This window comes from Scatophagus argus, chromosome 9 (assembly GCF_020382885.2).
Source record: "Scatophagus argus isolate fScaArg1 chromosome 9, fScaArg1.pri, whole genome shotgun sequence".
In the NCBI taxonomy this organism is placed as follows: Eukaryota; Metazoa; Chordata; class Actinopteri; family Scatophagidae; genus Scatophagus; species Scatophagus argus.
Window position 1 is genome coordinate 13,678,226 of NC_058501.1, and position 15,411 is coordinate 13,693,636.

At 41.3% G+C, this 15,411-nt stretch overlaps 2 protein-coding genes across 4 annotated transcripts; both read right to left on the reverse strand.

The window, feature by feature from the left end:
• Positions 1–847: 847 nt before the first annotated feature.
• snx10b (sorting nexin 10b) lies at positions 848–2,851 on the reverse strand. Of its 2 annotated transcripts, none has more exons than XM_046400231.1 (6): positions 2,697–2,851; positions 2,335–2,421; positions 2,147–2,247; positions 1,959–2,060; positions 1,565–1,774; positions 848–1,281 (listed from the first exon to the last, which is right to left on the reverse strand). In XM_046400231.1, exons 1-6 carry the CDS (start codon positions 2,715–2,717, stop codon positions 1,152–1,154), a joined length of 651 nt encoding a protein of 216 aa, XP_046256187.1. In that variant the 5' UTR covers positions 2,718–2,851; the 3' UTR covers positions 848–1,151. The 2 variants fall into 2 exon arrangements, with proteins under 2 accessions (XP_046256187.1, XP_046256188.1); XM_046400232.1 differs by having other exon boundaries at positions 2,706–2,832.
• A 196-nt stretch (positions 2,852–3,047) lies between these two features.
• On the reverse strand, positions 3,048–7,115 carry cbx3b (chromobox homolog 3b). Of its 2 annotated transcripts, none has more exons than XM_046400234.1 (5): positions 6,858–7,115; positions 6,274–6,414; positions 6,025–6,181; positions 5,419–5,588; positions 3,048–4,217 (listed from the first exon to the last, which is right to left on the reverse strand). In XM_046400234.1, exons 2-5 carry the CDS (start codon positions 6,411–6,413, stop codon positions 4,097–4,099), a joined length of 588 nt encoding a protein of 195 aa, XP_046256190.1. In that variant the 5' UTR covers position 6,414; positions 6,858–7,115; the 3' UTR covers positions 3,048–4,096. The 2 variants fall into 2 exon arrangements, with proteins under 2 accessions (XP_046256190.1, XP_046256189.1); XM_046400233.1 differs by having other exon boundaries at positions 6,826–7,115.
• Positions 7,116–15,411: the final 8,296 nt, after the last annotated feature.

Below are 15,411 nucleotides of genomic sequence, written 5' to 3' on the forward strand. Positions count from 1 at the left end.
AAACCTCTTTTGAATCTCAATCTCAGTGTATGTGTTTGAAGGTGCGGGGTTATGTTGCCCCACATTGACAAAGAAGACACATACACATTGGATTAGCATATGTGGATGTGCATGAACACCCACACATCTTCAGCGAAGGCGTCCCACCCCCCAATTTGAGTTTGTGGGCTTTGCCGCTGTCCAAATTGTTCTGCTGCTCAGAGCAGAGCAGGTCTGAGGTGACGTCACCTCTCTGTTCTCTGCAACAAAAGCTCATTGTCTGTTCTGAATTTATAATGAATGTCACAGCCGCTGCAGAGAGACAAAGCTAATCTAATTAGTTGTGCAGATATGCCGTCACTATGTTTAGTGGTCATTACCTCTGCATAAGCATGGTGCTGCTCACTGTGGGAGTATCTAGTCAACACACACACACACACAGATATGTGTGTGCGCGTGTGAACAGGCTCATTCAAATACAAAGCGAGAGACAGGTAGAAAAGGTGGCTTGTCAGTGCAGCTGGCATTTTGTTCAGCAGGGAGCAATGTAGCCTGTCTACCTGGTAGCCTTCTAAGACAGGAGCGAGTCCATTGGGATCCTGCAGGACCTCCTACCAGCCACACACCTGACAGGGGGGCTGTCTGAAAATTCTACTGAGACCCTATTACACATCATACTGTTAAGCACTGCAGTGGCCACCGGATGACAAGCTTCTCACACCTTACTCTTTGTGTGTGTGTGTGTGTGTGTGAGGGGGGTGTCACACAGAGAGACAGACATTAGGCTGTCACTGCTTTAAGATATTGTTATCTACACATATTGTATGAGGCAAAATACACCTTTGTGAATGACCATAAGTCACAATGCTTCTGTTAAGCTTGTTTATGAAGTGCATATGGACAGTACAGCATATGTTTCTGAATTGAATATACAAACAGATGGATGTAACAACACTGCCATCTTCAGGCATATTTCTGCTACAACTTTGCGGCTTTACAACCAGAACATAATGTTTAAAAAATACTTTAAAGATACACAAAGGCACACTTCTGTTACTATGTACTGTGTCTTTTCATGAGTGAAATAATGCATTGTGCTGTATGACAAGAGTAACAGATAAATTCCTTCCTGTCAGGTCCAAATATTCCGGTCAGTGATATGACGGATGTTTTCAGGTAGAACCAAATGAGCAGCTGAGTGTTTCCTCCTGGCTGGTTCCCATGAGATCAAGCGAAGCTGTGCTTCCTGCGTTGTTTATTGCCAAATCTTTAATCCCAGGCTCTGGATCTCTACACTCTGAGCTGGAATGACAAATGAAAGAATGGGGAATGGAAAATGAATTAAAATGTATCACTCGTATCATATCACTCAGGGAATGAAGCAAAGGGAGTTCTCGTGTTATCTGTCCTGGAAAAAACATCAATGAATTTGTACTTAAAATGCATATTTTTGTCTTACTGCTGATAAATTGCATGAAAAAAAGAGCTCTATCCTCTTTAAATTTCACCTCTTCTGATGAGCGTTTAATAAAAAAAAGGTGAATTTTAGAGTGGAAAAAGACTCCACGGCGTAACATTACAATACCTGTCTGAGTCGGAGTCACAGGACATGCTGAGGTCCTTCTGCAGATCCTCTTCGGAGTGAAATCGCCTCAGGCCACAGCGCTGGACCGCCTGGGCAACAGAGTAACAGGTCCTCCCAGCAGCACAGGCCTGCATTTTGGACACGCTGAGCTGTGACTGCAGGAAAAGATGCAGGCAACTGTCGGACAACAGCAGAGGGTTCTGGAGGATCCTGGAGAATAAGTACAGTAAACAAATAAGACTGTTCCTTACAATACAGCATATTGTTTGTTGGTGTGAATACAGCAGTCATGTGGCCTGCAGGATCATGGAAACAGTGATTCACTACTTTTGTTATGTCTGTGCAGTAGTATGTCAAAGGTGATATGTTTATTGATCTGTGAGTTCATTCTTACTGTTCCAAAAACTTCTGGAGGCCTTTCATCCGCTCAGTGATCTGCTGGGCGTTGTTCAGGCTGAAGAAGGGGTTCTTTGGAGGCAGATCTGGTAGCTGTACCCTGGAAAAAAGACACACATATATATAATAAAAATGACAGCAAGCATCTGGCAGTGTATGATTTTGAAATACAGTAAATTGACTTACATTAGCAATGAATTTTCTTGTAGCTTCTGTCTGAGCCATACAAACTCACTGTATCTCCTCCTCACACTTGAGATCTTCTTGGTGAAGCACACACTGTCGGTCTAAAACAGGTGACACACACATTACAGTAAGCTCTGCTCCTTGACAGAAGAGATTAAAACAACTTATTTTTCAACCATTTTACTTACATGTAAACAAATTTCATAGTCTATGTAGGCATGCCAAAAGTCATTCTTTCGTATCCGCGGGTCTCGTACCCAGACACTGATGACCTGCTGCATGGAGAAGGCAGAAGAGACACTGAGCCGAATGTACTGCGTTATGAAAGACGGGAAGTTTTTAATCAGCTGATAGAGGAAGTGCAATGACCAACAGAGCTACAACTGAGGAAGCAAAACAACAAAAAAATAACCTTTCTTGCTCAGGACATAAATCGTTTTGAAAGGATTTACCAGAATCTAAAACGTATGAATGCGTAATTTAAAGATGTGATACAAAATTTAACCCAAAAAAAAAATCATCAAAAATTACAGGGTTACTTCAGACCTACCTGACTTACAGCATTGTCCATTTCCTCGCTTATAATCCTGAAGTACTGAATCTCAACAGTCAGTCAAATAATGGAACAGTCAGCCAAATAATGCTTAACACTGTCCCAGCACCTTTCATTTCTACTTTCACTGTGAGGAGCAAAGGTTTCAAAATAAAGTCACAAGACTGACATAAACTCCTCCCTTTAACGTCCAAACAAATCAGTAAAACTCCCTGTCGATGACTGAAAAATACAGCTAATGTTTTTAAAAAAAAAATCATTTTTTGCCAGATCAGAACTGATTGATGTTCCTACCTCATGATTCAGCGTGTGGGAAAATGTGAAGTTACAAAAAAAAATCTTCAAGAGAAAAGCTTCACAAAAGGTTTATTCACAGAGACTTCACAGATTCATGGTCAACAGTTACACTAATTCAGTAGCAGGTGTGTTTTAGGAGGTTTAAGGTTCAGCTTAGGGTCCCATAACAGTCATGGGAGATATGTCGAGTCAGGACCAAGCCATCGGGATACAGGTGTCACGCAACGGGAAGGTAATGCCCTGCATAACTGGACAGCCTCATGTCTAAAGTGCTACATTTAACAATCTCATCTGCCATCACGTGTGCACAGAAGCTATTTTCAATGTAGGTCAATCTCAGTAGATTTACTTCATAAATAATATGATCTTTCGAGGATATTCTTGTTATGATTTGATACAGAGGGGGGGAGAATAGTTGGTACTTAGCAGCTGATTGGAAATGCTGGGACTTTTCTAGTGGGCAACTTTTTTTTTTTTTTTTTTAAACATTTCACCTCAACCACAAGGGTCATACAGAGACACAGTAGTTATAAACACCTCACAAAATACAAGTTCAAACAATCAAAACGTTCGAACAACAGATGTACAATCTTCAGCGCTTACTACGAGCTACATGAACTGGAGGTACGGATTGGACAGCAGTTAGTTCACTCTGTCTACATAGTGCCGAGCACACAATAAACAACCAGGGTCCTTGTACGTCAACTAAAAATACTTAATTACTGTTTAACAATCAAATAAAACACATGTCCACAGTGATTGTGTCTGCTTACACAAGACCAAAGCTGCTACAGGTTAGTCTGACCTAAAGTCAGCTGCTACACTCAAAGGTTAGTTTTAGTCTCCATCGCAGTCTCCAGAAAAGGTACAGAGACCTCATTGAGCACCATGAGACCGAGAGCACCTCAAATCCATCCCTGCCGAGGATCTTGCACCTGCCAGAATGTGGAAGCGGACCTGCAGCGGGGTGTAATTTCACACAGTGTGCCTCTAATGTCAGCTGAAGGAGGACACTCGATGGAGGTTAAACTAAGCTTCAGACAAGAGCACAGCTGTTTATCAGTTCACCTCTGTACACAACACACACACACACACACTCTTCACTGCTCCTCGTCCCCGCAGTGCCATGTCAGCTTCTGCTCGTAGAAGTCGATGACCATCTGGGGACACCTGGCGCTGGCTTCACGCGCCGGCAGGAGGGCCACATCGTCGGAGTTCTTCCTGTGAGGAAGCACGCAGGAGAAGGAAAATATTATGATGATCATTCCAAAGTTTTAAAATGTTTTAGCAGCAACACACACCCCTGCCAGTTTAGAACCTGCTGAATCACACGCATTTTACAAACCAAAGTTGTCTCCAATTTGTGTGATTGTGATGTATCCAGTGCTGCATTTTTATAAAGCTGAATTTATCTAATTTTCTGTTTCATTGTGTTTTAAGTGTTCACTCTCTTCACCTTAGGCAAAGCACACTGATCTCCTTCTGTGGTTGAACGGCACTACTAAATAAAACATGAAAAACTTGCCTTGGCTTATACAGATCTAACTAATCCAAAACCCGAGATCCTCCATTTCCCATAACGCAACTAAACGCACTAGCAGGAATTCAGACAAAAGCAGAAACTGAACTTTCTGCTTTGGTCTGAAAAAAGTCCAGAAAATTCAGTTTGTGAGATTCATGATTTTAAATTAATCCACTGTTTAAGCAACACTTCACTGATACATTGATTTACTTTCATCTCTGTGATAACTGTGAGGTTAATGATAGAAACTCTAATACACGCAAATGAAAAAAAAATTCTTAACAGCAATATCTGCCAGCACGTATTTGACTGGCCAATGCAAGGCCTTGCTGGCTGACACTGGCAAAAGTCAAGGTTCAGGTTCATCTTCTTCTTCTTCTTCTTTTTTTTTTTTTTCGCTGAGCCCTTTGTATTTACCATGCATGCAAGTCATGCTCTCAAACCTAACAAATCTCCCTCAGAGCCACAGAATACACTGTTCAATTTTTCTGTGGCAGCGTGAAACAGCCACATACTAATACTGGGTACTGCTGACTTTTGTGCATAAAACTGGTTTAGTTTCTCTTTAGAAGTAGAGGTGCTTTCCATAATAAGTTACTAATCCAATGTTTTGTCAGGTGTCGATGTCAACGTCGTCTCCTGACTGAACGATATATTCACATTACATGGTCAGTAAATTACACTGCATAGCCTGTAATGACGCTGTACAGCTACAACAAAAAGATTAGACACCCTCATAAACCTGACACTAAATGCTCTATTACATTTGCTGACGGTTGAATATAAAGATGGCAGCCTTTAACGTTGACAACTACGACTTTTACCATCATGCAAACATTTACCCAACACCTGGCATTGGTTCAAGGACAGAGAAAAGAGGAAGCGCTGAGTGGGAGTTACCATTTGACTAGGAACATGAGCTCTCCCTGTCTGTCTGTGGATCCGATGATGCATTCAGGCTCGAGGTAAGTGCCGAGGTTAGCGGGGGCGTCCGAATGCTCATCATTTGGCTCGAGGACGCCGCTGTCGCTCTGCATGGTGCGAACTTGCTGCTGAGAGTGCATACAGGACTGCAAAGAGAATGACAAGGACAAAAAAAAAGCAGTAGTTTTAAAAAAGCAACAAAGACAAAAGTTGCATCAGGAGACACCCTAGTTGTGACTTTTTTTTTGTTTGTTTTTAAATACCATACATGCACATTTGTGAAATAGAGGAAACCTTGTCTTAACCTCTTTCACTTTCAGGAGAGTTATGAAACCAAACCCCCTTCACACACCATTTAGCTTTACATTCAGCCTTGAAGGCCTCAAAGAAATAGGAAGGAAATTGGCCAACATGGTCCGATGATTTTACCCGACTCCGACACAGCTTGTCAACCTGAGGCGAAGAATGAACTATATAAAATGATTCTAATAATACGTTGCTTTAGGTGAGGAAGTTCTGAGAATAACATGGAAACAATGTGAACTTGCAGACATTCCAACAGTGCATTTCTTACATACTCACAATTTCCGTCTCTTGCTCTGTCATTTCTTCTTTGGGAATTAACTCTTGTGCTGTGCCCTCTTCCTCAATCTCCTCTGAGAACTGGGCGTTTCTCAGGAACTCTTCGATGAGTTCAGGACAGTCCAGATTGTCCTCGGGTTCCCATGTGTTTTCTGCACTGTTAAAAAAGGAGCAGAGAATACACTTTACAATCACGCATGACTAATAAAAGACTACTTAGTGGTGATTCTCAAGGAACACCTCACTCACTCAGTGAAGCCTTTCCACTTCAGGAAGTACTCCACTCTTCCATTAAAAATTCTGCGGCGAATTATTTTTTCCACCACAAACTCCTGGACAACTGCGGTCTCCTCAGTCTTCCTCTGCTTGGCAGTCTGCTTCTTCCTCATCCTGCCATGAATGGGACGTGTATGAATGACAACCAGCTTGTGTTACTGATTACTGGTTCCCGAGCATATTTAAAGAAAACATAAATTGCCTATCAGTTTTATTCTATTTTATTTGTTATAACTCGACAGCGATATCAGAAATAGGCACTTCACCCCCCCCCTTCCCCTCCTGTCGCTGGGATATTTTCAGAGAAATATGGCAGTGGTGTGTGCTCCGCTGTGCCCTTCACACAATAATCCGTACATTTATTCTAGCGCTCCACCTGCTGTTTCTTTCGGGAGCACAACACACAACTCCTTCAGTCTGTAACGCAACACGTTAGTATTTACACACTTGTACACTTCATTCAGACAGTTTAGCTGACAGAACATTGCGCAAACAGTAGCCTGGAAAACATGAGAGGAAACGTGCCTGCGTGATGCGCAAGAACAATATGCACGTACGCCGTCGGTGTTTACTTAATCTCGGCGGACAGCCTGCTGCGGTGCTGCTCTGCTCTGCTCTGCTCTGTTTGGAGCTTGTCGCCGGCAACTACATGCACACAACGCCGTCGACGATGCTTCGCGCAAACGTGTCGGTCGGCGTTGTTTACATGAGCGAAACAACTTTTCATGAATGAGTTAAAATTAAAGATGGCCGTAGATGCTCGGAGGAAGTGGTTGCCAAGGGAAAAGGTCATGCCAGGAAAACCGGGAGGAGACGACGGGGACGCGCACACCGCAGACCAATCACAGAGCAGTCCGCTCGTCCGCCTGCCCCCTCCCCCCATTCCAGTGGTCCGGAACAGCCCTGCCACCCATGGGCGTCTGCTGGGTATGGCAGGGGACTGTGTGTATTTGGTGTATCTCACTGGGATTAAAGACTGGTTCCAGATTTCTGATCTTTAATTCACAAATCTGCAGCTGGATATTTACCTGGAAAGTGCACGCAAGAACAATATAAATCTTACCAGAGTGTGCGCAGATTCAAGCAAGTCCAAAAAGAATTTAATTGGTCACCATTTATCATGTATTATACAATATTATATTGTATTAGATTTACAATTAAAGTACAGCTTTTAAGTACTTGCACTTTACTTGAGTATTTCCACTCTGCTTCATACTTCTTTATATCTATTTAAATATTGTTCTTCTGTCACTTTATAATTAGTTAAGTAATTATAACTATATATATATATATATATATATAAAATAAGATAAGATGAAGTCCCCACAGTGAGGAAATTCACTTGTCGTGGCAGCTCACAAGAACAGAAAAAGAGTGCAAAAAACCAAAAGGTGTGCAAAAACAGTTGCCAAAAAAATATAGAGGTAATAAATTAATGTAATGTAAATTAATATGTAGTTAGAGATAAATAGCAACAATTTAAAATTAGCTCCACGACATCAAGGTGCAGCTTAATGCATCCATCACATGTACATACATGAGGAAAGTAATATTACCTAGAACAGCGCAATTCTGAATAATTTTAAAGAGAACCTTTACTTTGAATAATTTATTCCATAGGCCTAAGTACATTTTGTTATTAACATTTTGCTTGCAGGACCTTTATTTGTAATGAGCTATTTTTATCTTGTGGTATTTCTACTTTCACTTTAAGATCTCAGTGTTTCTGTAAGCAGGGCATTGTATGGGATCTGCACTCCACAACCTCCTAAACTATACTGAGGAGACCACAGAAAAACACCCCCTGGAGGATTTGACTGACAGCTCCCTTTCAGCCAATGAGAAACCCCAAAGCCACTGATTGGCCAAGTATGCATCGCTAACAGTCCTTCCTACTTGACCAAGTTCAGTTTTTTGTTTTCCCACCAGTTATTCCACACTGTTTTTGCAACACACCACTGGGGGGCGCTGTGTGTTTGTATTGGACCGCCACGCTCTGAGGCCGAAAGCTCACTGCTTCTGCACTCCAGTTCACTAATGAGAATGGATTTATGCTGGAAAGCTCATAGCAAAAGGCAGCAGAACAAAAGGGTTTACTAAGAGGTGGATTCACTTTGGATTGGCCTCTGATGTACCGTTGTTTCTGATACCCTTTCATCCCCAAGGCAGGCTTACGTAACACTGAGTACATTTGTTCATGAACTTTTACTTATGCCTGCACTGCAACTGTACCATAAGAACATAAGAGAGATACAGGGATGCCTACTGTAAAAGCAACATATGATGATGTGTCACAGTTCTGAGGATTGATACCTCAGTTTCATTCTTAGTGATAAAACACAGGGGAGGCCCTGGGGATGTGATTAAAAGTGGTTTCAGTGAAAAGGATGGCAGATGCCCGCAAGGAAGATGAATGTGGTGTGTATCGTTTGCAGAAAAGAAGCTTATTGATCACAGTCTCAGAGGGACAAGACGCAGGTCTTATGCAGGTTGCAAATCAATGTACATAATACGTCTCATTCAAGTCCCAGAGCAATGGAAAGTTAACATGGAGATTGTTGGTATGGTCATCAGGAAGTGCAAGTTCTCAGTTGATAAAACTTCTGTTTTCTTCTGTGATTAATCTTTAACACTGAGAATGTGTTCTCAACAGCTAAGCACCATTTACTTTTTTGTCCACAGCAGCGCTTGCTTCAAATGTCATCTCTTTCCACGCCAAGTCATTAGAGAAAGTTGCCCTCCTTATCTTCTGAGACTGTGATGAACCACCAAAGCTTTTGGTGAACTAGAAACAGAAGAATGAACATTTCTACAAATTTTAAACTGGTGCCAGAACTATAACAGTGGCAATAAGATGCCTTCTATAAAGGATTTATACATTGCCCTTATTAACAGCTAATAAATTATTGCCATAGGCTTTATAGGTCAAATAGGTCATTTTATTTATGATTTTATGTTTTATAAGCCACCAAATCTGCAGTTAAAAATTTCATTAAAGTGGTGTCTGCAGTTATAAATCAAAACACCTTTGTTGAAATGTTCTACAGGTAAGTTAAATCCATTGAAGGGGTGTCTTTGCCAAATTAAGAAGCGAAAAAGTAAGTATCATACTGGAGGAGGATAAACAACAAGTTTATGAGATTTCTTTTTACGACAGAAAATCCAAACATTATTGAGCTTAAAACTGATCTAAGCAGCACAAAATTATTAATTAATCATCATTGACGCCATTAGTTCTAACATATAAACCCTGCATATAGAGGGCCTTATTAAAAAAAATGGTACCTTGTTTTCAGGTTTCACAACAGAGCCATGAGAGCCATACTTTACATCTCTATCTACAGCGTATCACAGTATGCTTTCCCTGTGAGTAGACCCAGATCCAAGGTAAGACATGTGTTGGTTATCTGCTGTATGACCCGCTGTTGCCCTCCGACCCCTTCCTGTCAGCTCTTTTGGGGTTTTAGTACTAGTTGCCATAGTAACTGAACAGCTAATAGGGTTGAGCTGTCACTGCAGGCGCGGGAATGGCAGTAATGCATGCAGTGAAGTCCTTTCTGGATTTACTGCTCTGCTACAGTATGGATCACTTCAGGGTTATCCTAACCAAACCCTGACTGGAAAGTCAGAAGGTTATTTCAGCTGGGAAACAACACAGGGCAATATTTTCTATGTTCACATCTTTTTAAAGAGGACTTCTTCTTGACCACAAGGACCTCCCGTTTCTAAATATTTACAAATTTCTCATAAAAAATCTAATTAACAGTTTTCAACTATTGCAAAACAATAAAAACCAAATGACAACCTGAACTTATAAGCGTTAGAGTTTAAGGCAATTACAGATTTATTTCACATGCTTTATAAAACATATATCATGAATTGCATGTGTTTGTAGCCTAAATGACTCAACACCAGGCAATAATGAAATGATTTGAGAACTATTTTTGTACCTAAAACCAAACTGACTGAACTCAAGGTTGACCAGGGCACTAAAAATGAAATACAGATGTTGATGAAATGACATGCTCCAGTATACAGAGTGAAAAATATATCACATTGAGCCGTCATCCCTTAAATCTGCTCAGCTCCCTCCCAGACAAGCACTTTCCTGGGGCCCACTCTGAATGTAGTCCTCATACAGATGGGCCTTGAGAGCCACCCTGTCAGAGCAGAAATGAGTCCAGATGGCTGGATCCTGCTGTGAGGAGCTGTGGATGGAGTGAGTAGTGGTCTGTATGGCTCAGGCCAAGCCTGACTGGACCCTTTTCACACAGAGGGCCCCTGGCCTTCCCTCAGTACCACCTTGAGGCTCTAGGGTTACAGCTGGGGTGAGGACATTCATGTCGGTCCTGTTATTCTTACCGAGCGTTAATCTGTTTGTACAAAGAGCAGTGTTCAGCGAAACAGTAATATTGATGGCTGGGCTTGTGGGGGAGAGTGAGTTATATGAGCTCATTACTGACCGACTGATTGATTGATTGGCCACATATTTACAAAGTTCTGAAATGGTTTACTGTGACCAGCTCTGCCACCACTGCAGGAGCCCTCAGCACCTTCATCAGCTCCACATGCTGCGTTCAGATCACATTCAGAGTCCCACACTGAATCAATCTGGAGTGAGAGGCTCCAATGCAGTTTATGTCCTCTGTGTGAATGCAGCATTGGCATGGTCGGAAAAAGTGGCTTTGCGTGAATAACAGAGGGAGTGGGACAGCAGACCACCTGGTTTTGCTTGCGGAAATCTGTCTCCTGTTTCAGAGCACTTATACAGCCCCCGGATACTTTCCTCTGTGTTATTCTATACCTTGTTCTGCCATGGAGGGCTTAAGGGGGTTGTTACTGCTATACTTTGTTTCTATAGAGTTACTGGGAATGAATACAGCAGGAATGTATCTTCAGAGAATTTGTTTCACTACAGGTTTCAGTTACAAGATTTTAAAGATCAATTTTCAAACCGTAACTGTCTGCATGTCACTGAAGTAACATATTTTGCAGGATCTTGAGTTGGGAGTTTGTCAAACTGTAGTTTCAAGGCCAAGACTGACCTTCCATGCTTATCCAAATCACAATCTGCAAAGCTAAAGCTAATTATGGTTGCCAACATAATGTAGTGGAATAAAAAGTGTAACATTTGCCCCTGAAAAGTAATGGGGTAGAAGTAGCAAGTAGCTGGGGTAGGTAAGTTATTTTGGAAGCACTTTTCATTATTTTTGTACAGAATCTCTTAAAATTCCAACAGCAATCAGTGAATTAAATGGTCTGGTAAAAAAAAATAAAATAAAAAAAAAATCCTATCTGTGACTTACAGACACAACAGACATTCACTCCATCAGACTGTCGTTCAGTGGATAAACCAGTTTGGATTGAGCAGTCACTGCCGGGATGGACAGCCTTTTTCGAGATATATTCTTGCTCGTGTTGTGGCTTTTAACAGTGTTGTTTAATCATGTATTTATTAGACTAAAAAAAGAGAGCTTTTTGAACATATTGGTCTCACTGCTCACACATATCACCCAGCCAGAGCTGCATGTTGTTTCGGTGGCTTTGGAGGGAGGCCTGAAGGGATGAGGTAGTGTGATTTCAGTTGGATACTTTCAAAAGCAAGCTAATCTTGCTCGTTTCTCCAATCTAACCAACTTGACTTGTCTTTAATTACATTTCCCCACTGGTACCTGTTTTTCACATACAGTATGTACTGTTTTGGAGTGATCAAGCATAACTCATTTGAAGTAGTTCAAGGACATTTACAGCAATGTCCTGAGCTCATCACTAAAGTGAATGACATCACTAAGTGTCATTTCTGTCAATTGTACATCATCTAATAATATACATCAATGTCCAAGAACCACGTCAGAGTGTCTATGGGTAGAGTTTTTAAAGCTAATGATTCATCTGTATAGAAGGATTTTCAGATTATGATCAAAGCAGGAAGCAGTTTCCCAGGAATCGGAAAGTATGGGTGTCAGCTGGACCAAGGAAGAACAGGTTTCTGAATTCTGAATAGTCCGACACCAAAAGTGGTTTGATTATCAAGTATAAACAGGTGGTGACTTCATCCCATGTGCCTTTTGGCTGGGGGTTTCCGCTTCACAACATGGAGTCAATCGGATCCTGTAACACTCTGATTGACAGGTGAATGGCACCAATGACAAGCAACTACCATTCCCCCGGAGGCCAATGTGGCACAAAGTGAATGGATAAGAGTGGAGAGGAGAAAGATTGCCTTTGAACCTAAAAAGACTGCCTCCCCCCTTCCTCTACTTCTATTTTTCTTCCTCCCTCTATGTGTGCCATTCTTCTCACTATTATTTCTTTTCTTAGAGTGGTTGTTTTGTCCTTCTGAGTTTGGAGCTGGTTGACCCGGGGCAGAGTAAAATGTGAATAAACTTTAATTAAGTCTTTTCAGAGGGACACAGAAGAATGTGCCAGTCATCTCACAGGCCTGATTTTGTCAGAGAGGTTTAAATGAGAAAATGAAAGTAGACACTCCTTTGAATGTCATCAAATTATTATGTTTCTGCGTAAATCAAATTTGGCTGACTTTCATGATTTAATTTAAGCTGAATGTTTCTCTGTCAAGGGGCTAATGAATAAAAGCACTGATGTGATCAAATTTCAGACAAGATATTAAAAAAATGATACTTGAAAAGTTTAATCTGGCTCTAAATAAATCTTGACATTTTTTAAATGACCCTGATATAATGCTAAAATTGTAATGTATGTATGTAATGATGTAATGTTAGACAATACTCACAGCAACTAAGTTTGATGGATTGCTCTCCTTTGGTTACTCACAAAGCACTGATTGGTGCTGTCTACAAGTAGATTGTTTGCTTTCTTGTGGCACACATCTCAGTTTCTCCTGACGTTAAGTGTTCCCTTTCATGGCTGCCCATCACCATCCAGTGAACCCAAACGAAGAAGGCTGCCTCGACTTGGTTCTCTCCAAACAGGCAGCGGGAAATGAAGAAATGGCAATGAAGGAAAACATTTTGCCTATTTGCTTATTCAGAGTTAGATGACAAAACTGGTACATCTCTCACATTCGTGCAGTAAATATGAAGCAGCCTGCTTGTTAACACAGCTTAGCACAAAGACTGAAAAATACGAGCCTAGCTGTCCAAAAGCAACAACAGCCACCTACTAGCACCTAATTCTCTGAAGTCTCCCTTCCTCAGTCTTGCAACCGATCCCAGCCAAGAAATAGTCTGGCACATTACTGCCCATAAAATTGGACATTGTTGTTTTCACACTTCGACTATTGTGAAGATTAAACAAACAAGATGCAACACGTTGATGAGGGAGTTTTAGAGATGCTAGTAGGTGAATTTTGTTACCTTTGAACAGAGCCAGGCTTACCGTTTTCCATTGTTTCCATATTTTTAAGTTAAGCTAAGATAACAGACTGCTTTATGTAGCTTAATATTTATCATATGAACATATACATATAATATACTAAACTAATATTTTAAAGGCATAATATGCAGCAAATGTCAGTTGCTGTTTGAAAACCAGACAGTGTTGGCCTTTCCTCTCCAGCTCAACTGGAACTAAACCGTGAATGGAGAGAGGGACCAGCATAAGCAAGAACAAAGCAGTAAATCGTAAAAATAAGTCATTACTTTCTGTTTCTTTCAGAGCAGTTATTTCCTGAAGCACACGCATGCCCACACCTCTGCACAACCATGCAGGAAGGTGCCACATATCTGGATTTTTCAGAAATTCAGCCAAAGTGTAGGTTTGATCCTTTCTGCTGTTGACCTCTCTGATCCACATTTGTGTACCTCTGCCCTGATCTGCTCACACAGACAGAGCAGAGACGTGTAGTCTAGTGGGTCATAAGTGATGACTGAAATGACTGTATGAATCTATATATTGTTTTGTTTTTTTAGAGGAAATACCTGCATATTATGCCTTGAAGTCAAGTGGCAGATTTACTGTAATTACGATCTTCTATAATACAAGTAGGCATTGTTTTTTTCCAGAAACCTATTTCTAGATTTCACTTACATATGTGGGATCTGGATACAGACTGACATCTTCTGTGTAGTTACCACATGAATATGAGGGCCATAAACAATAGCAAGACTCTTAGTGCACTTTTCAGCAAGTAGACAGCTGAACAGTATCTTATCCTTGAGCGGTGAGAACGTTGCCGTAAATCTCTCTGTCACTGCACAGCTGCTGATTGTCTGCTCTCATCGAATGCAACTCAACAAAGCACCTAATTCAGTCTGCTGACCTTTCACTCTTTCTCTCTCTCACAGCTGTACGCCTTGAACTTAAGATCTACTCCATATCCAATCAGGATTCAGCCCCTTAAACCCTACATTTCCCCCTCTTTGGCTACAGGAAATAGGCCCATCTGCAATCAAATCCCATGTCAGGTTTGCACAGGTCTGGATGCAAGACTTTTCCCTTGAATGCAGAGTGATTGCTTTCTGGGTCCTGGGATTCTAAAGCTTTTCTTCCTCAGCCAAAAGTACTATGACCATGACCCATTCCAACTTAGCTGGGCCAAAAACAGCTCCATGCCATCTGAAGGCTAAATACTCATTGCATAGGCTCCATTTTGAGCGCATGGCGGGACTATCCAGGTCTTGAGTATTGCCTGCCTGCCATCTGGAAAATAACAGCTTTAAGCAGGTCCTGCCAGTAATTACCCTGCAAACTCTGAACAAAGGCACAGGACACATTGTGGTGAAATCTGGATAACTGATGGAGACAGGCCACAGCAACTGCCACAGTGCCCCAAGGAGAAAACAGACTAGTTTTGGCTCAAAACATTTAGGTCAGGTTTGATCATTTGGAGTTGAGTTTGATGAGGTAAAGAGGAAAATAATACTAAAGGAAAAGCCGCAATAGCCTGTGTCTTTGTTAGTTGTTTTGTACTAACAGAGAATGATTTTCTCAATTTCTCAATTTCTCAGTTTCCTGCGGGATCAATAAAGTTCTTATCTTATCTTATCTGATACCTGGCCCCATGGCTGCACATAAACTCTAACACGAGTAAGAGTTACAGGTGCAGCATGTATGGTTTTCAGGTTTATAGAACAGACATTTCACAATTACATGGACAGTAATTTAGAGATTAAAGGGTTAACTTTGAGA